This window comes from Pelodiscus sinensis, chromosome 2, assembly GCF_052426305.1.
Source record: "Pelodiscus sinensis isolate ZL-2025 chromosome 2, ASM5242630v1, whole genome shotgun sequence".
Taxonomy (NCBI): domain Eukaryota; kingdom Metazoa; phylum Chordata; order Testudines; family Trionychidae; genus Pelodiscus; species Pelodiscus sinensis.
This window is the reverse complement of record NC_143053.1, coordinates 263,515,768-263,542,779: the sequence shown is the minus strand read 5'-3', so window position 1 is coordinate 263,542,779 and position 27,012 is coordinate 263,515,768. Positions and strand designations below refer to the sequence as shown.

The window sequence follows — 27,012 nt, the reverse complement described above, 5'->3', positions numbered from 1 at the left end:
CCATGGGCCATAGAGACTAGAGAGACGTGCCAGAGAGCCCGTCCAGGGGCCACAGAGACTAGAGAGACGTGCCAGAGAGCCCGTCCATGGGCCATAGAGACTAGAGAGACGTGCCAGAGAGCCCGTCCATGGGCCATAGAGACTAGAGAGACGTGTCAGAGAGCCCGTCCATGGGCCATAGAGACTAGAGAGACGTGCCAGAGAACCCGTCCATGGGCCATAGAGACTAGAGAGACGTGCCAGAGAGCCCGTCCAGGGGCCACAGAGACTAGAGAGACGTGCCAGAGAGCCTGTCCATGGACCATAGAGACTAGAGAGACGTACCAGAGAGCCCGTCCATGGACCATAGAGACTCTTTTATTAGTTTTAAACCTGCTACCCATTAATTTCATTTGGTGTCCTCTAGTTCTTCTATTTAGGGAACTAATAAATAACTTTTCTTTTATCTGCTCTCTCCACACCACTCATGATTTTATAGACCACTATCATAGCCCCCCTCAGTCTCCTCTTCTCGAAACTGAAAAGTCCCAGTCGCTTTAACCTCTCCTCATATGGGACCTGTTCCAAACCCCTAATCATTTTAGTTGCCCTTTTCTGAACCCTTTCCAAAGCCAAAATATCTTTTTTGAGGTGAGGAGACCACATCTGTACACAGTATTCAAGATGTGGGCGTACCATAGTTTTATACAGGGGCAGTAAGATATTCTGGGTCTTATTTGCTATCCCTTTCCTAATAATTCCTAACATTGTATTTGCCTTTTTGACCGCCGCTGCACTCTGTGTGGAAGTTTTCAGAGAACTGTCCACGATAAGTCCAAGATCTCTTTCCTGATTTGTTGTAGCCAAATTAGCCCCCATCATACCGTACGTATAGTTGGGGTTATTTTTCCCGATGTGCATTACTTTACACTTAGCCACATTAAACTTCATTTGGCATTTTGCTACCCAATCACTTATGGTCTGTCTACACTACAAAGTTAATTCGAACTAACAGTCGTTAGTTCGAATTAACTTTCATAAGCACTACACAGGCAAACCGCTAGTTCGAACTTAATTTGAACTAGGGCTTTGTGAAGAAGAACTGTCTGTTATTAGTTTGAAGCCTACTACCCATTCATTTCATTTGGTCTCCTCTAGTCCTTCTATTATGGGAAGTAATGAAGAACTTTTCTGTATGCACCCTCTCCACACCACTCATGCTTTTATAGACCTCTATCATATCCCCCCTCAGTCTCCTCTTTTCTAAACTGAAAAGTCCCAGTCGCTTTAGCCTCTCCTCATATGGGACCTGTTCCAAACCCCTCATCATTTATTTGCCCTTTTCTGAACCCTTTCCAAGGCCAAAACATCTCTTTTGAGGTGAGGAGACCACATCCATACACAGTACTGAAGATATGGTGTACCATAGTTTTATACTTCCCCTTCTCCTTCTTCTCCTGGCTTCCCCCTTCCAGCTCCCTCCTCCCAAGTTTCCCCCTCCCTTCTCCCACCCTCTCTCTTCCCCTCTCCCACCTCCTTTTCCCAGTCTCCCCAGAGGTTAATCCCCCTGTGACGTAGTGGGGGTACTTGCTGGGATGTGGTGACCCCTGCTGTCTGGAGCAAGACCCAGCAGGGAAAGCCTCACTAGGCAGAGGTAATGCCAAACTTGTTGAACCAGTGGCCAGACACCCCCCATGGAGAGGAACAAAGGAAGGTGGATGCTGCCCTGGCTGGGGGGCAGGGCTGGAAGAGGGTTAGTTAGTTCCTGGCTGGAAGGCAGGGAATAAGGAGCTGGGGAGGGGGCTGGGACTCCCCTATCTCAAGGGGGGGCACTGAGGCCTCTTAGCCCCAGTTCCTGTAACCAGATTACATCTGTGCTGCGCTGTGCTGGAGGAGCAATAAACCACCCTCAATTCCACTGGTTGGTGCAGTCTGTTTGTGCCATTTCGGGGTGCAGGAGACGGGGAACCCCCAACGCGCTGTCACACTGGTGTCAGGGGTGGGATCCACTGCACCCTGTGGATGAAGCTCCCAGCGGCAAGCGACAAGGCGCTGTAGAAGCAAGAGCCCTGGAGCCAAGCATGCTTGAGGCAGAGCGAAGCGGTTCCGGGGAATCGTGGGGCGCTGCAGCACTAGACTGGTGAGTCTGCACCAAGGGGACCAGCGGGCAGATGGCCTACGCCCGACTCTTGAAGGCAGAGCTGGTGGGGCTGTGCAGAGAGAGGGGCTTGCCTGTGCGGAAAGCAACCAAGGCCCAGCTGATTACCCAGCTGGAAGAGAATGACCAGCCACAGGGCCAGGATCTTGTCCCCAGGGGAAGCAGCCAGACCCCCCCTGAGAGTGTGTCAGGCTCAGAGAGGGGGAGGAGCGCTGGAACCCAACGGAGAGATGAGTTCAGCAGCACACTGACTTTGTGTGTCAATCTACCACCTATCTGCTGGTCGGGTTAGGTGTTTGATCTCCCGAGGTTCCAAGGGGACGCCCACCTCGTATTCGTCTTTCCTAGGAATTGAGAGACCGGCCCTGGCCTGACACGCTGGAGTCGAGAGGCACAGAAAGGGGTAAAAATTGTACCTGGATGTGGTCCTTTGTTTAAGTATATATATACATAGTGTTAGAGCTCTTTAAAGATTAAGCTGTCACTTGGTACCATTATTTCTATTTTCTATCTTTATTTTCTTTGTAACCATTTTTAAAATCTGTATTTGTTAGCATTTAAGAAAGAGAGCAATAGCCATTGTAACCATATGCTTTTATAAGTCTTTTAATAAACCTGTAACTGTTTAAGCTTTAACCTGACTCCTTCAGTTGCTGTAACAGAACCAAGCACAATTTAAAAAAACTTCAGCCGGTCATAAAGAGACAGACATAAGGAGAGCTTGGGCGTTTGGATCTGTGTCACTCCCAGGTGACAAGATCCGTTGGGGCATCTTTCCAGCCTTTCCCAGGCTGCCCGCTGCGAAGGAACTTTGTGTTCTAGCAGTTAAAATCTAAGGTGTACTAATCTCTTCCTATATAACAAGGTGTCTGTTGGCCTGCTGGCCACCCTCTGCGACGGGACCCCGGTCCTAGCAGTAAAGACACGGACGTTAAACCTTTTCTTGGAAGCATACACACACACACTGCCCTGACCATCAGCTGACACCCCCCCCCGGATGGCAGCCTGAGGCAAGTGCAGCCGGGCTGATGGCCAAGTGCTGTGATGTGCCGAGTGTGAGCACTCCAAGCCAGGACTGCTTTGCAAGCGGGGAACCCCTGAGAACTGTCTGTCCGGGGTGGGGGTCGGGTCCCTTTAAGCACAGCCCTCGGCTAGCCTGAGACAGCAGCTCCACGCTCTAAGTCCTAACCTGATGCCCTGCTGGCACTGCTTCCGGCCAGCCTTAACTTCGGTTCAGGGTCCACTCAATGTGGACATGCTAGTTCGAATTAGCAAAATGCTAATTTAAACTAGTTTTTAGGTCTAGATGCACTAGTTCGAATTAGCTTAGTTCGAATTAACTAATTCAAATTAAGTTAGTTCGAATTAGTGCTGTAGTGTAGACATACCCTTAGTTTTGTGAGATCTTTTTGAAGTTCTTCACAGTCTGCCTCAGTCTTGACTATCTTGAACAATTTAGTATTGTAGCAAACTTTGCCACCTCGCTGCTTACCCCTTTCTCTAGATCATTTATGAATAAGTTGAACAGGATTGGTCCCAGGACTGACCCTTGGGGGAAACCACTAGTTACCCCTCTTCATTCTGAAAATTTACCATTTATTCCTACCCTTTGTTTCCTGTCTTTTAACCAGTTCTTAATCTATGAAAGGACCTTCCCTCTTATCCCATGACAACTTAATTGACATAAGAGCCTTTGGTGAGGGACCTTGTCTAAGTCTTTCTGAAAATCGAAGTATCCTATATCTACTGGATCCCCCATGTCTGCATGCTTGTTAACCCCTTCAAAGAACTCAAAGGGTATGTCTACACTAGCCCCCTAGTTCGAACTAGGGAGGCTAATGTAGGCATTTGAAGTTGCAAATGAAGCCCGGGATTTAAATATCCCAGGCTTCATTTGCATCTTCCCAGGCGCTGCCATTTTTAAGTCCCCCTTAGTCCGAACTCCGTGCCTGGGCTTCATTTGCAATTTCGAATGCCTACATTAGCCTCCCTAGTTCGAACTAGGGGGCTAGTGTAGACAGACCCTAATAGATTAGTAAGACAGGATTTCCCTTTACAGAAACCATGTTGACTTGTGACCAACAAATTATGTTCTTTTACGTGCCTGACAATTTTATTCTTAACTATTTTTTTGACTAATTTGCCCGGTACTGACGTTAGACGTACCGATCTGTAATTGCCAGGATCACCTCTAGAGTCCTTTTTAAATATTGGTGTCATGTTAGCTATCTTCCAGGCAGTAGGTACGGAAGCCGATTTAAAGGATAGGTTACAAACCACAGATAATAGCTCAGCAATTTCCCATTTGAGTTCTTTTAGAACTTTTGGATGAATGCCATCCGGTCCCGGTGATTTCTTAACGTTAAGTTTTTCTATTTGTTCCAAAACCTCCTCTAATAACACTTCAATCCAAGACAGTCCCTCAGATTCATCTCTCACAAAGGACAGTGCAGGTTTGGGAATCTCCCCAACATCCTCAGCCTTGAAGACTGAAGCAAAGAAATCAGTTAGCTTCTCCACAATTGCTTTATCGTCTGTGATTGCTCCTTTTGTATCTCGATCGTCCAGGGGACCCACTGGTTTTTTAGCAGGCTTCCTGCTTCTAATGTACTTAAAAAACGCCCGCCCACCCTCCTTCCCTGCAAAGTACACCATAAGCCTTAAGGACGGCCCTGGATGGAACCTAGGGAGAGATCAGCTTCCAACACATTGCAGGTGGGGGCGAGTCACAAGGGTTTGCAGCATTATGAAGGGGCCGAGCCTTGTGGCAGGGAGGAAATGGGGTCAGCAGTGGGGGGGGGGGAGCAGGCTCCTGTGGGGGGCCTGGGTGCTGCACAGAGGAGGGAGCTGGCGTCCGTGGGCTCAGAGATAAGGCGCCCTGCTGCCGGCGTGATCAGCCTCTGCCGGGAACTGGGGCTGAGCTGGAGGTGGAGCCCCAGAGCCAGGGACGGGCCCCACACGGATCCCCAGTGTGTGGGGGACACCCCGGTATCATCCCTGGAGAGGGCCAGGCCTTTCCCGCGCTACTGGGCCCAGCTCGGCAGCCTGCCAATCCCCGGGGCCAGGCCATGCTGCTGTCCCGCCTTGGAGAGGGTGGGGGGACTGCCTGGCTGGGCGCTCTGCCTTGTCCCCTTCTAGGCTCTCCTGGGCCAGGCCCGTCCTCCCTCCGGGCTGGGGGGCTGCATGGCCCAAGGGCCTGGCGGGTCCAGCACAAGGCCGCAAGCACCTTCCCTGGCCAAGGAGGCAGAAGCTGCTCCCCTGCAGGCCCCTCTGCCTCCGGGGGCGTCCCAGACCCCCACCCGTGCTGGGCAGAGGGGGGCTCGTGTGCTACCGTGGGGGGGCGGCAGGTCCTCATGGCTGCCCCTTGCACTGCCCAGACTCACACGGGTTACAAGCGCCATGGGCACAGCCAGCTCCGGAAGGGAAGCAGGGTGCGGGGGGGAAGGAGTCAAGGGAAAGTTGGGGGGGGAGGCACTAAGGGGAAGCCAGGGGGAGGTGCTAAGGGGAAGCCAGGGTGGGGGGAGGTGCTAAAGGGAAGCCAGGGTGGAGGAAGGTGCTAAGGGAAAGCCGGGGGGGGAGGCAATAAGAGGAAGCTGGGGGGAGGCGTGAAAGGGAAGCTGGGAGGGAGGGAGGCACTCAGGGGAAGCTGGGGGGGAGGTGTCAAGGGAAAGCCAGGGGGCACTAAAAGGAAGCCGGGGGGGGGGGGGCGGTGCCAAGGAACTACGCACTCACGCGCCAGGGACCTGAGCCGCAGCACCGAGGGGCCTTGCTCCGAGCGCCGCGGGCTGGCGGGTTTGGTGAGCAGCCGCAGGAAAGAGGTTCCGAGCCACCGGGAACTGGGCTTCCCCGCCCCCTCGCCGGCCTCCCTCCTGCCCACCCCACGGCCGTGTGGGGCAGCGTTGTCTGCCCATCCCCCCAGCTCAGAGCCAAGCAATGGCGGAGCCAGCCGGGGGCAGGGACCCCACGGAGGGGAGGGCAGAGAGCAGAGCAAGGAGCTAATGGGCAACTAAGATGAACAGAGGGGAGGGCAGCGGGTGGCTGAGATGGAGGGCAGCCAAGGAGCAGGTGGCCGAGGGGGCGGGTACCCGAGGGGGCGGGCGGCTGGCGGGCAGCCAAGGAGCAGGTGGCCGAGGGGGCGGGTACCTGAGGGGGCGGGCGGCTGGCGGGCGGGCGGCTGGCGGGCGGGCAGGCGAAGGGGCGGGCGTCTCCTGGCTCCATTCGCGCCGCGCCGATGAAGGGGCTACTCGCGCTGTGCCTGGGCTGGCTGGCCCTGGCCGTGGCGAGCCGATCGCCGCGGCAGCAGAAGGCGGTGGAGCTGGCGCTGGAGGATTTCCACAGCCGGAGCCAGGTGCGATGGGTGTACAAGGAGAAGGCGGTGGAGGAGGTCACTGAGGAGGTGAGTGTGCGCGCAGTGCGGTGCTGTGCGCTCAGCCGCTGCCGGGGGGGAGCCCCTCTCCAGAGCTGGGGAGCAGGGCAGGGCTCCCCTCCCGCCGGAGCCCAGGCCTGGCCCCGCAGGGCTGTTCCCAGAGGGCTGGCGGCAGCCCCGGGGCTCACCGTGAGGCCAGGGCGGCAGGGCTGGGGTGCGGGCGCTGGGCCAGCCCTGTCCGAGGCCAGCGGGCACTGACCTGCCGGGCCGAGCTACACATTAACTGCGCCCGCGCAGGGCCAGGCGCTCTGACACCAACCCCCCCGGATTTCTCCCGGCCCCTCGGCCTCCTTTCCCCGACGCGGCCCGAGCCACGGGCGCCACGTTGTCTGGGAGCTGGCGGCCGGCCGCAGAGCGGGCTGAGGTGCCGGGGGTCGCTGGCTTGCAGGGGTGCCCCTTGTAGGAGAGTGACGGGCGGTGTGCCCACCTCATGGCTGCACTCCCTGTGGCTGGGTGGGCAGGCCGTAGTCGCCTCCCGCTGTGGCTGGGCGTGGCAGAGCCACACCCCATCCCCCATGGTTGGGTGGGCATGGTATAAGTGCCCCCTGGTGGCTGGGCGTGGTGGGATGTGACGTGGGGGGGCTGTCCACTCTTGTGACCTGGGGCCCACTGTCGGGCAGTCACTGGTCGCTTTGTGGGCTGGGGGTGACCCCTGCTGGCCGGTGTCTGTAAGCACTGCCCAGCGGGAGGGGGGCACCCTGGGGACAAGCACCTAGGCCATGGCCCAGCCACGTCCCCCCTGGCCAGGGGAAGGGGTGTGAAGCAGGGAAAGGGGGGGGCCTATCTGGGTTGGGAGACGGGCAGGCTGGGCCTGGCGGAGCATGGAGGAAGCCGACTAAGGCCAGTGTAGGTCGGGTTACCAGGTAGGCTTAAAAAAATACAGCGGCTGGGAGGGGAGCAGGGCTGGCCGGGAGGAAGGGGTGGGGGACCGGGAGGAAGCGGGGGAGCTGGGAAGCAGAGCTGGTGGGGAGGGGCTGACCGGGGGAGATCGGGGGGACGAGGGGCAGGGGAGATCAACCAGCCGGTGGGAGGTAGATCTGGAGGGGGGGCGGGGAGGGGGCAGCTGGGCTGGCCAGGGGAGATCAACCAGCCCCCACTAGACTTCCGGGCGCTGAGCCGGAAAACCAGGAAATACCGGACATGGCACATTGCACATTGCACACTGCACACTGTACATTGCACATTGCACACAGCACATTGCACATTGCACACTGCACATTGCACACTGTACATTGCACATTGCACACTGCACATTGCACACAGCACATTGCACACTGTACATTGCACACTGCACATTGCACATTGCACACTGTACATTGCACATTGCACACTGCACATTGCACACTGCACACTGCACACTGCACACTGCACATTGCACACAGCACACTGCACACTGCACACTGCACATTGCACATTGCACATTGCACACTGTACATTGCACATTGCACACTGCACATTGCACACTGCACACTGCACACTGCACACATCACATTGCACATTGCACACTGCACATTGCACACTGCACACTGCACACATCACATTGCACATTGCACACTGCACATTGCACATTGCACATTGCACACTGCACACTGCACACGTCCGGTATTTTCTGGATTTTTTACCGCCCCAAAAAACTGGACTGTCTGGTAGAAAACCAGACCCGTGGCAACCCTAAGTGTAGGGGGTTCAGGGGCCTGGAACCCCTCCCCCCACGGGCACTAGGGCTGGCGGCCCGTCCTGTGCCTGCATCGAACCCGCGCTGCGCCGTGTTTGAGCAGCAATAAACCTTCTGTTCCACTGGCTGGTGGAGACACATCTTGCAGGGTCGGGGTCCCCCGACGCGCCGTCACAGGGGCATAGGCACCCCCTGGGGACTGGGTGTGGTGGGGCACAGGCACCCCCTGGTGGCTGGGCGTGGTGAGGCATAGGCACCCCCTGGTGGCTGGGCGTGGTGGGGCACAGGCACCCCCTGGGGGCTGGGCGTGGTGGGGCATAGGCACCCCCTGGTGGCTGGGCGTGGTGGGGCACAGGCACCCCCTGGGGGCTGGGCGTGGTGGGGCATAGGCACCCCCTGGGGGCTGGGTGTGGTGGGGCACAGGCACCCCCTGGGGGCTGGGCGTGGTGCGGCATAGGCACCCCCTGGTGGCTGGGTGTGGTGAGGCATAGGCACCCCCTGGCGGCTGGGCGTGGTGGGGCAGGCACCCCCTGGTGGCTGGGAGTGGTGAGGCATAGGCACTCCCTGGTGGCTGGGTGTGGTGAGGCATAGGCACCCCCTGGTGGCTGGGAGTGGTGAGGCATAGGCACCCCCTGGGGGCTGGGTGTGGTGGGGCATAGGCACCCCCTGGTGGCTGGGAGTGGTGAGGCATAGGCACTCCCTGGTGGCTGGGCGTGGTGAGGCATAGGCACTCCCTGGTGGCTGGGAGTGGTGAGGCATAGGCACCCCCTGGTGGCTGGTCGTGGTGGGGCATAGGCACCCCCTGGTGGCTGGGAGTGGTGAGGCATAGGCACTCCCTGGTGGCTGGGAGTGGTGAGGCATAGGCACTCCCTGGTGGCTGGGAGTGGTGAGGCATAGGCACCCCCTGGGGGCTGGGTGTGGTGGGGCATAGGCACTCCCTGGTGGCTGGGAGTGGTGAGGCATAGGCACCCCCTGGGGGCTGGGTGTGGTGAGGCATAGGCACCCCCTGGTGGCTGGGCGTGGTGAGGCATAGGCACCCCCTGGTGGCTGGGCATGGTGAGGCATAGGCACCCCCTGGTGGCTGGGTGTGGCATAAGCCATTGTCCCACTGCCTGTTGCCACCTGCTGGCAGCTGCTAGACTCTGCTCTGCCCATTCTGTGACTCAACCCCCCCCCCAGCCACAAGGAGGCCAAACCCCCCCCCCCCCCCCCCCGCCAGCCATAGAATCATAGAACCATAGAGCTGGAAGAGACCTCAGAAGGTCGTCAAGTCCAGCCCCCTGCTTTAGGCAGGACCAATCCCAACTAAATCAACCCGGCCAGGGCTTTGTCAAGCCGAGACTTAAACACCTCTAGGGATGGAGACTCCACTACTTCCCTAGGGAACCCGTTCCAGTGCTTCACCACCCTCCTAGGGAAATAGTTTTTCTTAATATCCAACCTGGACCTCTCCCACCACAACTTGAGACCATTGCTCCTTGTTCTGCCATCTGTCACTACTGAGAACAGCCTCTCTCCATCCTCTTTGGAACCTCCCTTCAGGAAGTTGCAGGCTGCTCTCAAATCCCCCCTCACTCTTCTCTTCTGCAGACTAAACAGACCCAAATCCCTCAGCCTCTCCTCATAAGTCATATGCTCCAGCCCCGTAATCATTTTGGTTGCCTCCGCTGGACCCTCTCCAATGCGTCCACATCCTTTTTGTAGTGGGGGGCCCAGAACTGGACACAATACTCCAGATGTGGCCTCACCAAAGCCGAATAAAGGGGAATAATGACATCTCTGGATCTGCTGGCAATGCTCCTCCTAACGCACCCTAATAAGCCATTAGCCTTCTTGGCTACCAGGCTCCCTGTTGACTCATATCCAGCTTCTCATCCACTGGAACCCCCAGGGCCTTTTCTGCAGAACTGCTACTTAGCTGGTTGGTCCCCAGAATGACCTGGTACCGGGCCTATGGGCCAGGCTGGGCGCAGTACCCCCCTCAGCCTTTGCTCCCCAGGTTTGCAACAGGCCCCCCTCCCTTGGGCTACAGTGCAGAGACTGCGCCTAGGCAGCTGCGGCTGCTCCTTCTTCTCTCTGCCTGCTGCTCCCTTGGTCTGTTGCTCTGGGGCCTGCCCTCCTCCCATGCTGGGGGGGGGGGAGGAGCATTTCTGAGCGGGGTGAGGAGGGCTTAGCCCCCCCCGCCCACCAGTGTAAACCTCTGAGCTTCAGACCTGTGGCCTGCTCCTTAAAGCTCCTGCCCCAGCCCTGCCCCAGAGCTTAGGCCTCTGGCCCAGGGCGTGTGCGTATAGCCGAGGGAAGGGCTGGTCAGTCAAGTCATTAACAGATCGTTAAATGACCCTGGAACGCTGGCGAAGGGGGATGGGTAGGAATGAATCGTGCTGAGCGCCAGGGGTCTGTACCGGCCCCCTGCTCTTCTGCTTATTCATCACTGGGCTGCAAAGGGAGGTGGCAAATGTTGCAGATGATACCAAACGACTCCAGCCCGCTAAGGCCAGGGCGTTGCACAGGGCTCGCTCCAAACCGGCCATGTGGCAGTCCCCAGGCAGCCGGGATTCAGGGCTGAGAAATGCAAAGTACCACACCTGGGAAAAGCCCCTCCCGGCTATCCATACAAACATGGGGGGCCCCGTTAGCCGTGCCCGCTCCAGGGAGCTCTGGGAATTCCCTGGACACAGCTGCTCAGTGCGCAGTGACAGCCCGAAGCCGAGCCGAGCATGGGGACTCGTTAGGAAGGACCAGAGACACGCAGGAGAGCGGACCGTGGCGCTGGCTGGAGTCCCGGTGGGCTCCTCCTGACTGGTGCCGGCCGATCGGTCGCCCATCGAAAACGAGCGAGTGGATTTGGGAAACGGCCGGCACGGGCCACACAAGGAGGAGGGGTGAGGAGCAGCCTCCCCGGGAGCCCAGATGAACCAGCCGGGGCCTTCTCAGCTTGCCAAAGGAATGACCAGGGGGAGGGGGGCGGTGTGGGAAAGAGCCGCAGGAAACGGGATTTACGCCTTTGCCCACGGAACACGAGACGCTCCCCGAGGACGTGCCGGGGCAGCACGTTTCAAAGCAATGACCTCGCCAGCCAGCCGGGAACTCTGCCAGGGGCAGGTGGAAAGGCCCAAACGGCCCCAGGGTCCAATAGGAACAAACTCGATTCATGGAGGGCGGGTCCGTCAGTGGCAATTGGCCAGAGAGTCCCCGGCCTGACTGTCAGAGGTTGGGAATGGGACACGGGGATCCCTGCTGCTTCCCGGTTCGGTTCCCTCCCTCTGGGCACCGGGCACCGGGCACTGCCCGCCGTGGGCAGCCAGGACTCTGGGCCGGACAGACCTTGGGGCCTGACCCAGTCTGGCCGTGCTGATGTTCTTCTACAGAACCCAAATGTACCTACCGCTGCTGTGACCACTAGACCCCACTCCCCTGGGGTGAGCGAGAGCCAGGAAGCCCACGTCAGTAGGACAGAACACACCCGCACAGCGCAGGGCGGCCCCGGGTCCCCCAGTGACTTGCCACAGGCTGGCAGGACAGGGCGGTTGGAGCCGAGAAGTCTGTGGGGTGACGCCAACTCCTGCCACCACCAGCTGAGCTGTCTGGCCGGCCCAGAGATCTCCAGCACCCCGGGGGCGGGGTCGGTCTCCCCCCCCCTGCTGCTTGGCTTGTCCTTGTAACACTGCTGACTCTGTCGCCCGCACCCTGTCCCCCCCACCCAGCACCTAACAAGCTCACCCCCCATGGGAAATGGTGCCACTGCCACAGTGCAGCCGAGCTCAGGGGTGGGCTGCCCACAGAGCCCCTCTCCGGTGGCAGCCGTTCCCCAGCCAGGCCCTCGGCCACGCGGGCCCCTCTCCGGTGGCAGCCGTCCCCCAGCCAGCCCCTCGGCCACGCGGGGCCCCTCTCCGGTGGCAGCCGTCCCCCAGCCAGGCCCTCGGCCAGGCGGGGCCCCTCTCCGGTGGCAGCCGTTCCCCAGCCAGGCCCTCGGCCACGCGGGGCCCCTCTCCGGTGGCAGCCGTTCCCCAGCCAGCCCCTCGGCCACGCGGGGCCCCTCTCCGGTGGCAGCCGTCCCCCCGCCAGGCCCTCGGCCACATGGGGCCCCTCTCCGGTGGCAGCCGTCCCCCAGCCAGGCCCTCGGCCACATGGGGACCCTCTCCGGTGGCAGCCGTTCCCCAGCCAGGCCCTCGGCCACGTGGCCTCCCCAGAGTCGTTACTCCCCAGCCGTTAGCCCTTCCCGGCTGGGCAGTGTGGGGCTAGCCCACCACACTGCAGCGTAGGCCGCAGGGCGCTCAGGTCCTCTCCCCGGCTCCCCTGTGGACCCCTCTCCTGGTGGGGCGGGCGCAGCGCCAGCCCGAGGGGCCGGAGTCTCTTTCCCGGGCGTGGGGCGCGCTCGGCCCCTCAGACCCGGCGTGGCTCGTGGCTGCTCCTGTTCGGTGCCGGAGCTGGGACCCGCTGCGCGCCCGTGGCCTGTCGGGTGGAGCAGCTGGGGGGGGGGGGCCCGAGGCGCACGCAGAGGCCTGGCCAGGAAGGCGTGTTTGGGAAAGCGCCGTGTCTGCAGTGCGGTGCCGGCTTGGCGGGACTTCAGGCCAGGGAGCATGCGGGGGCCATTCCCCCCCCACAGGGCGATCGGCTCTGGGCAGGGAGGGTCCCCTTGGTCGCTGGGCCCTGCCCCCACAGCACTGGGCCGTGCACATGACGGGGCCCCACCCGGAGGTGGGCGGCTGGCCCTGGGGTGCACAGCCCCTGGCTCTGGCCGTCCAGAGCTTCCCTGGGCCCTGGCTAATGGCAGTGAGCAACGGTCAGCTGCCCCCTCGCACGCGGGGGTGTCCTCCGGCCAGCCCCATCCCGGGAGCCTCACCTGGCCCCAGGGCACGGTGCTGAGCCTGGTTCCTGTTGGTTGCAGGAGGACCCGGCGGGATACTTTGTGCGGCTGCGGCTCAGCCTCTGGCAGACTCAGTGTCCGAACCAGCCAGGGAGACGACAGGACTGCGCCATCAAACCCAAGGGGGTGAGTGAGGGCACAGCCGCCTCCCCCTCCCCAGTCGCACTCCCCTCCCCGGAACGGTGTGGGGGGCAGCCCCCCGCTCCTATGGGCACCAGGACGGGGGCAGGAGCGTGGCAGTGGCTGAGCGCGAGAGGTCTGCACATTGGCACAAGCATACGAGTGGATCCTGCCTCATGGGGGCTGGAGGCAGCGGCCCCGGGCCAGGCGCGGGGGACCCAGGGAGAGTCGCTGTGTTGCTGGGACCAGCACTGGGGTCGGCGCCCTGCCCCACGGGCTGTGGGATCCACGCCGGGGCTGGTGCTGGAGGGGGCAGGCGTGCGTGAGGGGGATGCCCCGGGGCGGGGAGGGGCACAGGTACCCAGGGACCCCCTGCCGGAGGGCACCGCCTCAGCCCAGCCTGCCCGACGCGCCCCGTGTCCCTCTCCCCAGCGGAAGCAGAGCTGCCTGGTTTGCGTCAAGTTCGACTTCACCAACCTGGACCAGGTGCTGGATAAGCGCGTGCACTGCAGGCCGGAGCAGTCGAAGGCCGGCAAGGTGAGCAGGGCCCAGCCGGGTCGGCCCTGGGGGGCTGGGGGGGGTGGGGCAGGGCCGTTCAGTGCAGGGGGCTCGTGCACGCAGGGCGACAGACTCCCATGAGCCCGGTCGGTGCCCAGACACGCACGCAGAGACGCACACGCTTGTAGCCATGCAAAAGCTTCCAGCACACGAGCGCACAGACACACACGCATGCAGCTGGGCAGAGCGTGCCAGCACGGACACACACGCGTGTAGAGGCTCCCCCGGCACGGCAGCACAGACAGGCACACGGGTGCAGTCGTGCAGAGGCCTCCCGGCAAGTGAGTGCAAACACAAGTGAGCGCACAAACACACACCGGCACGTGAGCTCCATGGCACGTAGCCGTGCAGAGCACATGAGCACACACACACACACACACACACACACACACACATGCAGCGCCATCCCCTCCCCCAGCACAGCTGCACACAGTCCTCCCCCCAGAGCCGTGGCCCCCCCGTGACAGGCGCTTTGCCCCTGCAGGACGTGGAGCTGAAGGTGGAGGCGGCCTGCAGGGAGATGCAGGAGGCCTACTTATCCGGCCACTACTTCGTCGGCCAGTACTTACCCGGCCAGCTGGCCTTCTCCAAAGGGCTGCCACCCTAGAGCGGTGTGCGCCTGCCGCAGCGTGGTATGGACCTGGCGCCGGGGGGGGGCTGGGTGCGCAGGAGTCCCTTAGGGGGCTCTGGGCTGGCCCTACCCTGCCCCCCCAGCTTCCTGCCCAGCCGATGCCCGTGGGGCCGACCCCACCGGGCACTGCCCAGCTGAGGGGCCAAGATGCACCCTGGAGGGAGGGGTCACCGTTGGGGAGGGCAGCCCCCCCGGGGGAGGGGACCAAGAGCAGGCAGCGCGGGGGCGGAGGCCTGGGGGTCCGGGCAGGGCTGCAGAGACTCGGGCTCGGCCCAGGCAGCGCTGACCAAGGGTTACAGTCCGGCTGCTGCTCGCTGCCCACGTGCAGTGCGCTTGCTGGGCGGGGGGTCTGGGTCCCCCCCCACACTGTGGCCCCCGGCAGCAGCCCCAGCAGAGGCCCAGAGCAGCCCGGCTGGGGCAGACCCACCGAAGCCCCAGCCCAGCCCTGCAGGCCCCGGGGGCCCTTGCTCCCCCCCAGGCCACCTGGTGCTGTGAATGTGACCCACTGGGCTGCCTGGGCTGGGGCGGGCTCCTCCCCCCTCTCTCCTCCTCCCCTCCCCAAGCCCCCCGGAGAGCGGCCCCCAGCGGTAACCCTAACCCCACGCTGTCTCCTCTTCCCGGGCAGCGCCAGGGCCCCTCGCCCAGCGGAGACCCAGCGGCCCCGCCAGCCGGTCCGACAACCCCAGCACCGGGCCGGCCTGCCCCCCTGAATTACCCCCCTGGCACCGCTGCACCGGCTGTTCCTCCCAATAAAGGCAGAGCTACGCTGCGGAAGGGCTGGGCTGTCGTTCACACAGGGGCTGCCCGGACAGCGGACGGTCGCTCGCTCGCTCCAGCCGGCGCCGGGGTATTTCTCCGGCTCCCACCTTGGCACCTGGCCTGGCTCCCACCGCACCGGCTCGCTCCCAGGCCTGCTCCCGCGCACTGTGTCCTGCCGGGCTGGGGAAGCCCATGAGCCTGGCGCCCCTTTCCCGGGGGGCGGCGAGTTTAGAGCGAGGGGGGCTGGCCATGGGGTGTGACACCCCCACCCACTTTTACGAGCCAGACTCCAGCGAGCAGGCGGGTGCAGGGCGACGGACCAGGCCAGGCAGGTGGAAAGGGGGGGATGGAGTGGGGGGGCAGAGCAGCACACCGAGCAAGCAGGCCCCACGGCGCCGTAGGGCCCCACAAGCCGGGCACAGAGAGGCAGGGCCAGGGAGGAGACAAGACCTTTAATTCACAGGCAAATAACATCACAGGGGCCCAGCATTTCCACTGAGCAGACGGGCAGCGCCCGGGCCTGCCTCCCCCATGGGCTGTGCCCCCCCCTCCTCGCCCAGGCAGGACTCCCCAGCGGGCGCTGCCCCAAGTGCTGAGAGCGGGGTGGGGCTGAGTGAGCCCAGCGGCAGCCAGGCGGGGGACGGGCGCGGGATGGTCACTGCCCCAGTGTGCAGCGTGGCCACGGGGCTGGGCGGGAAGGGCTGAGTCCAGGGGGCGGCCTGGCAGGGCAGAGGGCTCTCGGCGCAGAGGGGGCTGGGCACGGAGTGGGCACTGCCCCAGAGCTCAGAGGGGCCGGGGGGCCACAGAGGGGGATGGGCGTGGGGTGGTCACTGCCCCAGAGCTCAGGGGGAACAGGGGGCCGCAGAGGGGGATGGGCGCGGGGTGGTCACTGCCCCAGAGCTCAGGGGGAACAGGGGGCCGCAGAGGGGGATGGGTGTGGGGTGGTCACTGCCCCAGAGCTCAGGGGGAACAGGGGGCCGAAGAGGGGGATGGGCGCGGGGTGGGCACTGCCCCAGAGCTCAGAGGGGCCGGGGGGCCGCAGAGGGGGCCGGTGCCGGCGCCGGCTCAGAAGACGTAGGAGCCGGGGGCGCCCAGGGCCCGCTCGGCCTGCGCGATGGCGTCGTCCGCCCTCTGGCCCAGCTCCCGGCACTCCCGCAGGGCCTCGCCGAACTGCCGGTAGGCCTCCTCGGCCACGGAGCCGCGCCGGGCCGGGCGGCGCTCCCAGTAGCCCTCCTCCAGCCAGGGCAGGGCGGCGCCCGGCGGCTCCGCCCCGCCCGCCCCGCCGGCGCCCCGCTCCAGGGAGCGGTCCAGGTCCCGGCAGAGCTGGCGGAGCTCGCTGCCGCGCCCGCACACCCGCTGGCCGTCCAGGGCCCGCAGGCCGGGCAGCAGGCCCAGCAGGGCGGCGGGGTAGGCGGGCGAGGCGCACAGCGGGTTGCTGAGCCGGGCCCGGGCGTCGTGCAGCCGCAGGCTCTCCAGCCGGCGCAGCCCCGCCAGGCCCTGCAGCTGCGGCAGGCTGCCCAGCAGGTTGCCGGCGGCGTTGAGGCGCTGGAGGCTCTCGCAGGCGCCCAGCGGCTCCAGGCTGCTCAGGCGGTTGGCCGAGACGTCCAGCACGGCCAGGCAGCGCAGGCCGGCCAGCGGGCCCAGCTGGGACAGGCCGTTGCCCGACAGGTCCAGCCACTCCAGGCTGGCGCACTCGCCCAGGCAGCCCAGGTCCCAGAGGCCCAGGCCCGGCAGCTTGAGCAGCAGGATGGAGTCCAGGGCGAACTCGCCCGTCTTGGCCTTCAGCAGCTGGGCCGTGACCCGCCCGGCCTCGCCCTCCGGCCCCTGCTCCGCCCGCGGCTCCATGGCGCTGGGCCCGGCACGGGGGCCCCCAGGAGCCTGCTCACGCCGAGTCCCGCCAGGAACGCGCTGGCCCCTGGAAGGGAGAGGAGACAGGATCAGGCCCCGCCCAAGTCCCGCCGCCCCCGGAACTCCCCACCCCCCATCCACAAAGCCATCTCGGGGGCCAGGGCAGCTCAGCACCTGGGCTGGGGCAATGAGTAAGGGGGGGCCACGGCTCTTCCTGCCGGGTGCTGCCAGGCCCTGGGCAGCAGGACCGCGGGGGGGGGGGGGGGAGAATTCACCCCCTCCCCCCCGGCTCAGATCACTAGCCCCCCACCCCAGCCGCTCTGGCTGGCTCTTCAGTGCCCCCTCCCACTCCAGCTGCTGGGCCTGCCAGGGCTGCAGTGGTGGGGCTGGGAACACGGGCGGGGGGGGGGCAGGGCCTGGCCACCCAAACAGGTGTGTGGGGGGGGGGTTCCCGGTATGCCCAGGGTGCCCGCTTGGCTCCACAGCGCTCAGCCCCTCTGAGCACCAGGGCCCAGGCCCGGGCCGTCCTGGGGGCCCAGCTGGCCTCCTCCAGCGGGCCAGGGAGCGCTTGGGGGCTTCTGCCACAGACCCCCCCTTCGCGGGCTGGTGGGCCCCGGGAAACGCCCGCACACGTGTGCACACCCAGGTGTGCAGGCAGCGCCGCAAAGGCGCACAGCTGCGCGAACACGCGCCCCTGCGCCCACACGGACGAGCACGGGGCGGGCACAAGCAGATGCGCACACACACGGAGGACTGCACTTGGACGCACACACAATCACGCACGGATGCACACGCGGCACAAAGACACACAAACGCGCACGGATGCACACACGCGCGCACTGACTATCACGCACGGATGCACACGCGCGCGCGACACACGAGCGCGCACGGATGCACACGCGCACACGACACACAATCACGCACGGATGCACGCGCGCGCACTGACAAACACGCACACGGATGCACATGCGCGCACGACACACGAGCGCGCACAGATGCACACGCACGCACAACGACACACAATCACGCACGGATGCACACGCGCGCGCACTGACACAAACACGCACACGGATGCACACGCGCGCACAACGACACACAATCACGCACGGATGCACACGCGCACACTGACACACGAGCGCGCACAGGGATGCACACGCGCGCACACTGACACACGAGCGCGCACACGGATGCACACGCGCGCACACGGACACGCGCGGACAGACCCGCCCCGGACACGGACCCGCACCCGCCGCAGCCGCCTCCGCGCGCCCGGGCGATCCTCTGCGAGGCGAGGGGGGCGGGCGCCCGAGCCGCGTTGTCATGGCAACAGGGGGCGTGGCAACAGCTCTCGGGCCGGGAGCATTTAAAGGGCCAGAGTCGCGTTCCGCAGACGGTGGGGGAGGCTCCCTCAGCGCCGGGTGACAGGCGGGTCGGTGCGTGCACACGCACCCCGCCGTGCAGCCATGCAGCGCGCGCGCACACGCAGCCGGACCCGCGCAGACACCCCGTGCACGCACACACGCCGAGATAAACAGCGTGCACAGATACACTATGCACGCGCACACACTGTGCACTCGCACGCCAGTAGACACAGATACACCCTGTGCACATGCACAGATACACTCCGCTCACAGCTACACACGCTGCAGACACCCTGTGCACACTCACACATCCAGATCTGCAGAGATACACAGCATGCACACAGACATGCCGATACAGTGTGCACAGATACACCATGCATGCACACACATGCAGATCTGTACAGAAATACACACAGTGCACTCACATGCCAATATACACACAGATACACCTTGTGCACATGCACAGATATACTCTGCTCACACCTACACACACTGCAGCTACACTGTGCGTGCACACACACACACACACACACACCGATCTGCAGATACACCCTGTGCATACACACATGCCGGGATATACAGCGTGCATACAGATACACCCTGCACAGATACACCGTGTGCACACACACATGCTGATCTGCACAGATACTGTGCACACACATGCCAATATAGATACACCCTGTGCACACGCACAGATCTAGATACACTCTGCTCACACCTACCCACCCTGCACACACACAGAGCTCTGCTCCATTCACACGCAGATACACTGCACATGCTCCCGCCTGACCCATGCATGTGCACACACCGCCCACATTCACATATCTGCACATGCCCGCTGCAGTCACACGGACAGGTACCAGGTGCGCTCGCACAAGGCACGCCCCACGTGCTGCACACTTGCAAACACACGTGCACTAGACTGTTCACACATACACTGTGATGCCCATGGAAACCTAAGCAGGCAGACCTGGAGAGGAACCAACTTCTTGGCCCACCGCCTGCGCAGGGCTGGACCCAGGCCTACCCAGGCCCTGGCAGCCTTTGGCCAAACTCCAGCCCGGCCTTGCCTGGGCACGGCGAGCCCCCGGCCGCGCCACCAGCCCCTCCACGTGGGAGCCTGTTCTGGGGTCACTCCCTGCCCCGGGGTTCTGTCCTCCAGCCTACCGCCCCCTGGGGGTCCACTGGCCCCTCCCCCCCGGGCAGGCTGCCGGGCTCAGCTGTTTGCTCCTCTTCTCCGGGCTCTCTCCTAACCCCGCTCCCCGCGGGATGGCAGGATCTGGCTGAGGTGCAGGGTGCACGTCCGTACCCTTGAGCAGCCTTCTCTTCAGCGCCACGCCCGGCCAGGTACTCCCCATGGGGGGCATGCACTGGAGCCCCCCTCCGCCCAGCACCGCGCACTTGCTGCTGCTGGATTTCATCGGTCTTCAGACCGAATTCCAGCCTGCCCCTGTCCTCCAAAGGGCCTGACGCCCCGTCCTGCCTGGTGCCTGTGGCAGGCGTCAGAGGCCTCCTTACCCATGGGAGTCACTTTCTCCTGCAGTGCCCCTCCTGCCCACCTCCCAATGGCACCCTGCAGGGCAGACGTCCGGGCCCGGCCAGGCAGGCGGGAGCTTCGTTAGAGGGGACTGAATCTCCCGCCGGGCCGTGAGCCTTGTGCACAGCCAGGGCTGCTCCAGGACCGCCGGAGCCCGACGAGCGCCACGCTGAGCCGCGCACCCGGAGGCTGGGGCTGGCGTTGTGGAGACCCCCCTGCCCAGCTGTGCCCAGGCCCTCGAGCAGGGAACAGACACACACAGCAGCAGCGGGTGCCAGAGCCAGCGTTTATTTCCATCCTTCCCTGCTGGAGAAACAGCGCGACCGGTTCCACCCGAGGGACAGCGCCCTCCAGCAGCTGGGCCCGGCCGCCGCTCTAGCCCGTTTGCCAGCAGCAGGGCCCGGCCGCCGCTCTAGCCCGTTTGCCAGCAGCTGGGCCCGGCCGCCGCTCTAGCCCGTTTGCCAGCAGCAGGGCCTGGCCGCCGCTCTAGCCCGTTTGCCAGCAGCTGGGCCCGGCCGCCGCTCTAGCCCGTTTGCCAGCAGCTGGGCCCGGCCGCCGCTCTGGCCCGTTTGCCAGCAGCTGGGCCCGGCTGCCGCTCTAGCCCGTTTGCCAGCAGCTGGGCCCGGCCGCCGCTCTAGCCCGTTTGCCAGCAGCTGGGCCCGGCCGCCGCTCTAGCCCGTTCGCCAGCAGCTGGGCCCAGCCGCCGCTCTAGCCCGTTCGCCAGCAGCTGGGCCCGGCCGCCGATCTAGCCCGTTCGCCAGCAGCTGGGCCCGGCCGCCGCTCTCGCCCGTTTGCCAGCAGCTGGGCCCGGCCGCCGCTCTAGCCCGTTTGCCAGCAGCTGGGCCCGGCCGCCGGGAGGGATGGCCTGTGCTGACCACTCCCCCAGGGCACCCGGCACTGGCCAGGCAGACTGGACGCTGGCTGGATGTCAGGCGGACCCAGCCTGGCCGTGCTCGGGTTCTTGTGCACACTCGATGGGGAAATGCACCCGCAGCCCCGCGCCTGCCAATCCCCGCAGCGCTCACCTGCCCTGGGCGGCTCGCCACACTCGGGCACTGCCCCCGCGGCGCTGGCGGAGCAGGCTGCGCCCGGCCTGGCTCGTGGCCCTCCTGCGGCCAGCACTTCGTCACTCTTCTGGGAAAGGAGCTCAAGGCCCCACAGCCAGGCCAGGCCCCAGCCGGCTCCCGCCACCTCTGTCCCCATGGCCTCCCCTGGCCTGGCGTACCCAGGGCCAGGCGGGCGGCCCGTCTCAGGGAGGGTCCCTAAGCCGGCCAGGTGCCCTCCCCCCCGCTGCTGCTGCCCGCGCTGTCGTTCTCCGAGCAGATGAGGGGTGGCGGGGGGTAGTCGGGGAAGCTGGCCAGGCTGGCTCTCAGGAAGGCGAGGTGCTCTGCGTTCTCGCCCTCCGGCGGGCGCCTCTCCGGGGAGAAGGGGCTGTCCGGGGCGGCGAAGACGCGCTCCGCGAAGGCCCCCGAGGGCGGGCAGGACAGGTAGAAGGTGGCCAGCTTGGCCAAGGCCGGCCAGAGCCAGGTCCGCTTCTCCCAGTACCCCAGCGGGTCCTCCCGGGCCCCGATGGTCTGGCTGTCCCGCAGGTACCTCTCCACCATCACGCAGGCCGAGTGGCTCTCGGTGGGGAGGGAGGCCCCGCAGCCCTTGGAGGCCAGCAGCCCCACGCTCTCCAGGTGCTCCGTCAGGGTCTTCTCCTTCTGGATTAGCGGGGGGGCCACGGAGCCCTCCCCACCTGGCCCCCTACCCCCCTGGGGCTCCCCTGGCCCTGTGGCTGCCTCCTGGGGCCGCAGGGCTGTGCCCACACCACAGGCCTTGCCGGGCTGGGCGTTCCTGGGGGAGGGAGGGCAGCCGGCGGGCGAGGCCAGGAGCTCCTTGACCTCGCGGACCAGCAGCTGCTTCCAGTGGTCGAGGTCGGCGCCCGGCGGCAGGATGGCGTCCATCTTGCCCTTGAAGCGGGGGTCGAGCAGCGTGGCCAGCACGTACTCCTGGCGGTGGAAGAGCTCGGCCAGCCAGGGCTCGGTGGAGAGCTGCAGGGCCAGGCCCTCGGCCAGGCGCACGGCGGGGCCGGCCCCCTCCCCGCCCTGGCTCTCGAAGCGCCCGCGCACCTGCCGCAGGAAGATGTGCAGGTAGCGCACCAGGGGCAGCACCTGGCTCAGCGCGGCCTCGCCCGCGCTCGCCTCCCGCACGGCCATCTCGAAGGGCTGCAGCAGCTCCACCAGGCTGCCCAGCAGGGCCCACTGGGGGGCGGGGAGCGCCAGGCCGGCCTGGTGCGTGCCCACGTACTCCCGCACCGCCGGCTGCAGCGCCACCAGCCGCTCCAGCATGCCGTAGGTGGCGGCCCAGCCCGCCGCGGCCTCCGGCTTCAGGCGGCGCGGGGCCGAGCCGTGCTGACGCTGCAGCTCCGCCAGCACCCGCCTGGCCTCCGGGGAGCCGGCGAAGTGGGCGCAGATGGCCCGGGCTGCCCCCAGCGTGGCCTCGAGGCCGGGCTGGCGGCGCAGGAAGTCCAGCACCAGCCGGCTCAGGCAGTGAGCGAAGCAGGGCAGGTGGGGGTGCCCGCTGTCCTTGGCGGCCTGCGCCACGCCCGGGCTGCCGCCCGAGACCAGGAAGCCGGGGCTCAGGCAGTTCTGGGCCAGCCACAGGTGCAGCTGCTCGGCCAGCACGCCGGCCAGGGCCCGCTCCTCCGGCAGCGCCCGCACGCACAGCACCGCCCGCCGCCGCCGGCTGCCCGGCCCGGCCTCCGAGCGGGGCACCAGCCAGTGTGCCGCCAGCGCCAGGCACTGCCCCGCCGGCCCCGGGGCACACAGGTGGGCGCTGAGATGCACCCGGCTGAGGCTGGCCTGCTGCAGCGCCAGGGCCAGGCCCTGGCCGAGGGCCTGGCACAGCTGGGGCACGGCCTTGCGGGCGAAGAAGGCCGGCGAGGGGACGTGGTAGCGCGGGTCGGCTTGCGCCATGAAGCGGCGGAAGGGCTCGGCCGCCACGAAGGAGCAGGGCAGGGCCATGCCGCACAGCAGCTCGGCGATGCTGCGGTTCCAGGCCTGCGCCCGCGGGTGGTTGGGGGTGTACTTGCCGGGCACGTCCCCAGCCCGCTCAGCCTGGCTCTTGCCGGGGGGCAGCAGGCCCCTCTCCGCCTTGCTCTCCCGGCTGTCGCAGGTGGGGGCCGAGGCCCGGCTGGGGCTGACGCAGGGAGAGCCCTGGGGGTCCGACGCCGCGGGCGAGGTGAGGGCGGCGTCTTCCGCAGGCTCCTCCTCCTCCGCCTGCTCCAGGCTCGGCCTCTTGGCCGGGGCGCTGCCCGGGAGGGCGGCGGGGGCGCCGGCGGCCCTGCCCCGCCCCCACTCCCGCGGGTGCTTGCCCTCCAGGTGGCGCATGAGGGCGGAGGTGCCGAAGTGGCTGCCCAGCTTGCCCCGGCTGACGCTGGCCTGGCACAGGGTGCACACGGCCCGGCACACGTTGCTGCAGTCGATGTAGAAGAACTGCCAGACGGCCGAGGTCGACTTGCGGCGCTTGGTGCCCGGCGGCACCAGGGGGGCGCTGGGGAGGCTGAAGGGCCGGGCCTTGGGGTGGCCCAGGTAGGGCGCGGCTAGGCCTGGCGCGGGGCGCCCTGCGGGGGCACTGCCCTTCCTGCCCCGCCTCTTGCCCGGGGGGGGCAGCTTGCTGCTCTCGCTACTCGCCTCCTCGCTGGACTCGGGGGAGGAGTCGGTGACGGTGCTGCCCGTCCTCCCTCGCCCCTCCGCCTCCTCCTCCTCACTGGAGTCGCTGAGCATGGCCAGCAAGTGGGGGGCACCACGGGGCAACCTGCCCAGGGCTCGGGCCGGGGAGCCCTGCGCCCGGCTGGGGCCAAAGCCAGGGCCCTGCGAGGGATACCCCTTTGTGGCCTGCTCTTCCTCCTCCTCCTCCTCGTCCTCCTCCGGGGCCCTGCCCTCCGCGCGCTGCCGCTGCCCCCACTCCCGGGCGTGCTTGCTCTCCACGTGGCGCTTGAGGGCGGTGGTGTTGCAGTGACCCCGCAGCTTGCCGCGCCCCACGCTGGCCTGGCACAGGGTGCACACGGCCCGGCAGGGGTCGCGGGCGTCGGCGACGAAGAACTGCCACACCTCGGAGGTGGTCCTGCGGTGCCGGGCGCCGGCGGGGAGGCCGAATGCCGGTGGCGTGGTGCACTTCACTGCCCAGTCCTGCGCCAGAGCCGTCCCCGCGGCCAGCAGCGAAGGGGGGAGCCAGCCGGCCGGGACACCTCGGGGAGCCAGCTCTGCCTTCCCCCTCTCGGGGCTCCCTTCGCCGCAGGCCGCCCGGAGTCCCACGGTGCCACCCTCCGGGCCCGCCTCCTCCTCGTCGCTAAACTCCAGCTTGATCTCGATCTCAGGCACGTGCTCCTGCTCGGGGCCCAGGGGCAGGTGGCGGGGCGGGCCGGCTCCGGCGAAGGGGAACGTGGCGGCGGCACATTCTTCCCTGGCCCATGGCAGCGAGCCACACGCCCCGGGCCCTGCCATGGCCGAGTCACCGCAGCCTGCCTCCCCTCACCGGAGCAGGCGCCGGGGCGAGGGACACACCCGGGGCCAAAGGCGGCTGGCAAGGCGCGCCGTGCGGGCCTGGCCCATCCCTGCCACGCCGGCCAGGCCGATCCTCCCCAGTGGCCGAGGGGCAGCGCAGAGCGGAAAGGCGCCCGGGGACGGAGAAGGGACGGAGGTTCTGGGGCGGGGTCGCAGCTGCTCGCTGACTTCCGGGGGAGCCTCCACTCACGAGGGGTCAGTCCCGCGGCGCCGCCTGGCCCGTGGCGTCTGGCCACAGCGCGCTGGGAGTCCGGGCCCCTCGCCGCCGGCGCTGGCCTGCAACAGCAGAAAGGAAGCTCAGCGCCTGCAAGAGCAGCAGCCCACTGCCGGGTCTGGCGGAGCAGGGCGGCTGCAGGCCCCGTGCGGCCCGGGGGGCAAAGGCTCCCGGCACTGGGGGGCTCGGGGCACCCGGCCCGCTGGGCCAGGCGCTGGGAGAGTCGGGGGGCAGCCCTCCCCTCCCGGGGTCTCCCGCTCGCTGGGCTCGCCCGGCTCCGCGCTTCGGGGGCTTCTCCCAGGCTCCCCGGGCCGCTGGTCCCCACCCACCGGGTACTGACACCCTGGCACCCGCCACGTGCTGCCCCCCGGCGCCTTGCGCCCCCAGCCCCCTCCCGCACCCCCGCCCCACGTGCTGCCCCCCGCGCCTTGCGCCCCCCAGCCCCCTCCCCCACCCCCAACATCCACCCCCGCCCCACGTGCTGCCCCCCGCGCCTTGCGCCCCCCAGCCCCCTCTCCCACCCCCAACATCCACCCCCGCCCCACGTGCTGCCCCCCGCGCCTTGCGCCCCCCAGCCCCCTCCCCCACCCCCAACATCCACCCCCGCCCCACGTGCTGCCCCCCGCGCCTTGCGCCCCCAGCCCCCTCCCCCACCCCCAACATCCACCCCCGCCCCACGTGCTGCCCCCCCGCGCCTTGTGCCCCCCAGCCCCCTCTCCCACCCCCAACATCCACCCCGCCCCACGTGCTGCCCCCCGCGCCTTGCGCCCCCAGCCCCCTCCCCCAGCCCCGCCCCACGTGCTGCCCCCCCGCGCCTTGCGCCCCCTCCCCCACCCCCAACATCCACCCCCGCCCCACGTGCTGCCCTCCCGCGCCTTGCGCCCCCCAGCCCCCTCCCCCACTCCCAACATCCACCCCCGCCCTCTGTGCACGCGCATTGGGGGGTCCGTGGCCCGGCGGGGGGGGGGCCTGTGCGCTCCGCGCGGCGGCATCGCCCCCCCCAGCCCCCCCTTACCCGGCCGGGCCGCCGCAGCCCCACAGCGCCCCGCCCGCGGGCTGCAGGCACCGACCCAGCCCCCCCCAATATGGCCGCCGCCTCCCGCGGGGGGGGGCGTGGAGAGACCCCCCCTTGCTTCCGCCGGGGGGAGCGCTGCCCCCCCGCCTGAGGGGCGCGGGCCGCTGTGGGGCGGGGCCAGGCTCCCCCCAAGGGCGGGGGGGCTCCCCCCAAGGGCGGGGGGGCTCAGAGACAGCCGCCCCTCCCCCCACCAGGGCCCCTTTGACAGCTGCCCCCCCGCGCCCCGCAGTGCCCCCCCTGCCCCCCCTCCATGCTCCTCCATTCTGCCCCCCACCCTGCCCCCCGCAGTGTCCCCAGCCTGTCCCCCCCAGGCTCCTCCATTCTGCCCCCCACCCCACCCCCCACAGTGCCCCCCATTCTGCCCCCCACCCAGTACCCCCCATTCTCCTTCCCAGCCCGCCCACCATTCTGCCCCCAGCCCACCCCAGCTATGTCCCCCAGCCTGGCCCCCCTAGTCCGCCCCCCCAGCTGTGCCCTCCACAGCCCACCCCCAGCAATGCTCCCCAGTGGGGCCGGCTGCCAGGCAAGGTGCAGCCCCGTTCGGCTGGGCGTGGTGTGGCCTTGGGCTGCCCCAGGGGTCTCAGTGGGGGGCCAGCCCCACCAGCCTGGCAGCAGGATCCAGGGCCTCGTGTCTGACTGAGCGCCAGCCCACGCAGCCCCAGGCCCCCAGCTTGCCTGGATCCGCCCGAGGCTCAGGGCCCCCCAGCATTGGCGCTCCAGCCCCCCACTGCCTGTGATGTGGGGGGTACCTTGCTGGTTGCTGTGGGCTGTGGGTGACCCGCACTGGCGGCTGTTTGTAGCACGGCCCAGCAGGACAGCGTCGCCCAACCCGTCTGACCAGTTGCCTCCCAGGGAGTCAGAGGAGGGCGGAGACCAGCACCTGGCTGGGGGCAGGGCGGGAGGAGAGTGGGAAGTTTCTGGCTGGGATCATGGAGGAAGCAGCCTAAGCAAGCGGCTGGGATTTAGGGGCCCAGGCTCCCCCATCTCCAGGGGGCTGAGGCATCCTAGGCCTGCCCTGGAACCGGGTTACATCTGTGCTGGGCTGTACCCGGGAGAACACACTCCCTCTGTTCTACTGGCTGGGGGAGTCTGTTCATGCCACTATAGGGGTGCAGGAGTCGGGGGACCCCGACGCGACGTCACACCGTGCACCTCAGGCCTGGAGCACTCAACATCTGCCAGCTGGGGCCCCCAGGCTCTGGTGTGCGAGGGGAGGGTCTAGCTGCCTCTCAGTCGTGGGTTTGGGGCTTTTTGCGT

At 66.2% G+C, this 27,012-nt stretch overlaps 2 protein-coding genes across 9 annotated transcripts; one reads left to right on the top strand and one right to left on the bottom strand.

The window, feature by feature from the left end:
* Nucleotides 1–6,315: 6,315 nt before the first annotated feature.
* LOC142823894 (retinoic acid receptor responder protein 2-like) lies at nucleotides 6,316–15,188 on the top strand. 3 transcript variants are annotated; one of them, XM_089775968.1, is made up of 5 exons: nucleotides 6,316–6,533; nucleotides 13,127–13,231; nucleotides 13,658–13,762; nucleotides 14,268–14,415; nucleotides 15,046–15,188. In XM_089775968.1, exons 1-4 carry the CDS (start codon nucleotides 6,369–6,371, stop codon nucleotides 14,388–14,390), a joined length of 498 nt encoding a protein of 165 aa, XP_089632094.1. In that variant the 5' UTR covers nucleotides 6,316–6,368; the 3' UTR covers nucleotides 14,391–14,415; nucleotides 15,046–15,188. The 3 variants fall into 3 exon arrangements, with proteins under 3 accessions (XP_089632094.1, XP_089632093.1, XP_089632092.1); XM_089775967.1 differs by having other exon boundaries at nucleotides 14,268–14,416; nucleotides 15,037–15,188; XM_089775966.1 differs by having other exon boundaries at nucleotides 6,318–6,533; nucleotides 15,040–15,188.
* Nucleotides 15,189–15,606: 418 nt separating this feature from the next.
* Nucleotides 15,607–26,644, bottom strand: LRRC61 (leucine rich repeat containing 61). Of its 6 annotated transcripts, none has more exons than XM_075915616.2 (3): nucleotides 26,505–26,608; nucleotides 24,657–24,742; nucleotides 15,607–17,088 (listed from the first exon to the last, which is right to left on the bottom strand). In XM_075915616.2, the coding sequence occupies exon 3, from the start codon at nucleotides 17,016–17,018 to the stop codon at nucleotides 16,239–16,241; it is 780 nt and encodes a 259-aa protein (XP_075771731.2). In that variant the 5' UTR covers nucleotides 17,019–17,088; nucleotides 24,657–24,742; nucleotides 26,505–26,608; the 3' UTR covers nucleotides 15,607–16,238. The 6 variants fall into 6 exon arrangements, with proteins under 6 accessions (XP_075771731.2, XP_089632076.1, XP_075771730.2 ...); XM_089775950.1 differs by lacking the exon at nucleotides 26,505–26,608 and adding an exon at nucleotides 25,696–25,785; XM_075915615.2 differs by lacking the exons at nucleotides 24,657–24,742; nucleotides 26,505–26,608 and adding an exon at nucleotides 18,262–21,186.
* Nucleotides 26,645–27,012: the final 368 nt, after the last annotated feature.

Bases quoted from the DNA above. Each gene is read 5' to 3' on its own strand.
- LRRC61 (XM_075915613.2), bottom strand. From the start codon at position 24,406: ATGGCAGGGCCCGGGGCGTGTGGCTCGCTGCCATGGGCCAGGGAAGAA.
- LOC142823894 (XM_089775968.1), top strand. From the start codon at position 6,369: ATGAAGGGGCTACTCGCGCTGTGCCTGGGCTGGCTGGCCCTGGCCGTG. The intron at 6,534-13,126 runs GTGAGTGTGCGC...TGTTGGTTGCAG, and splicing joins TGGAGGAGGTCACTGAGGAG to GAGGACCCGGCGGGATACTT. The intron at 13,232-13,657 runs GTGAGTGAGGGC...CCCTCTCCCCAG, and splicing joins GCGCCATCAAACCCAAGGGG to CGGAAGCAGAGCTGCCTGGT.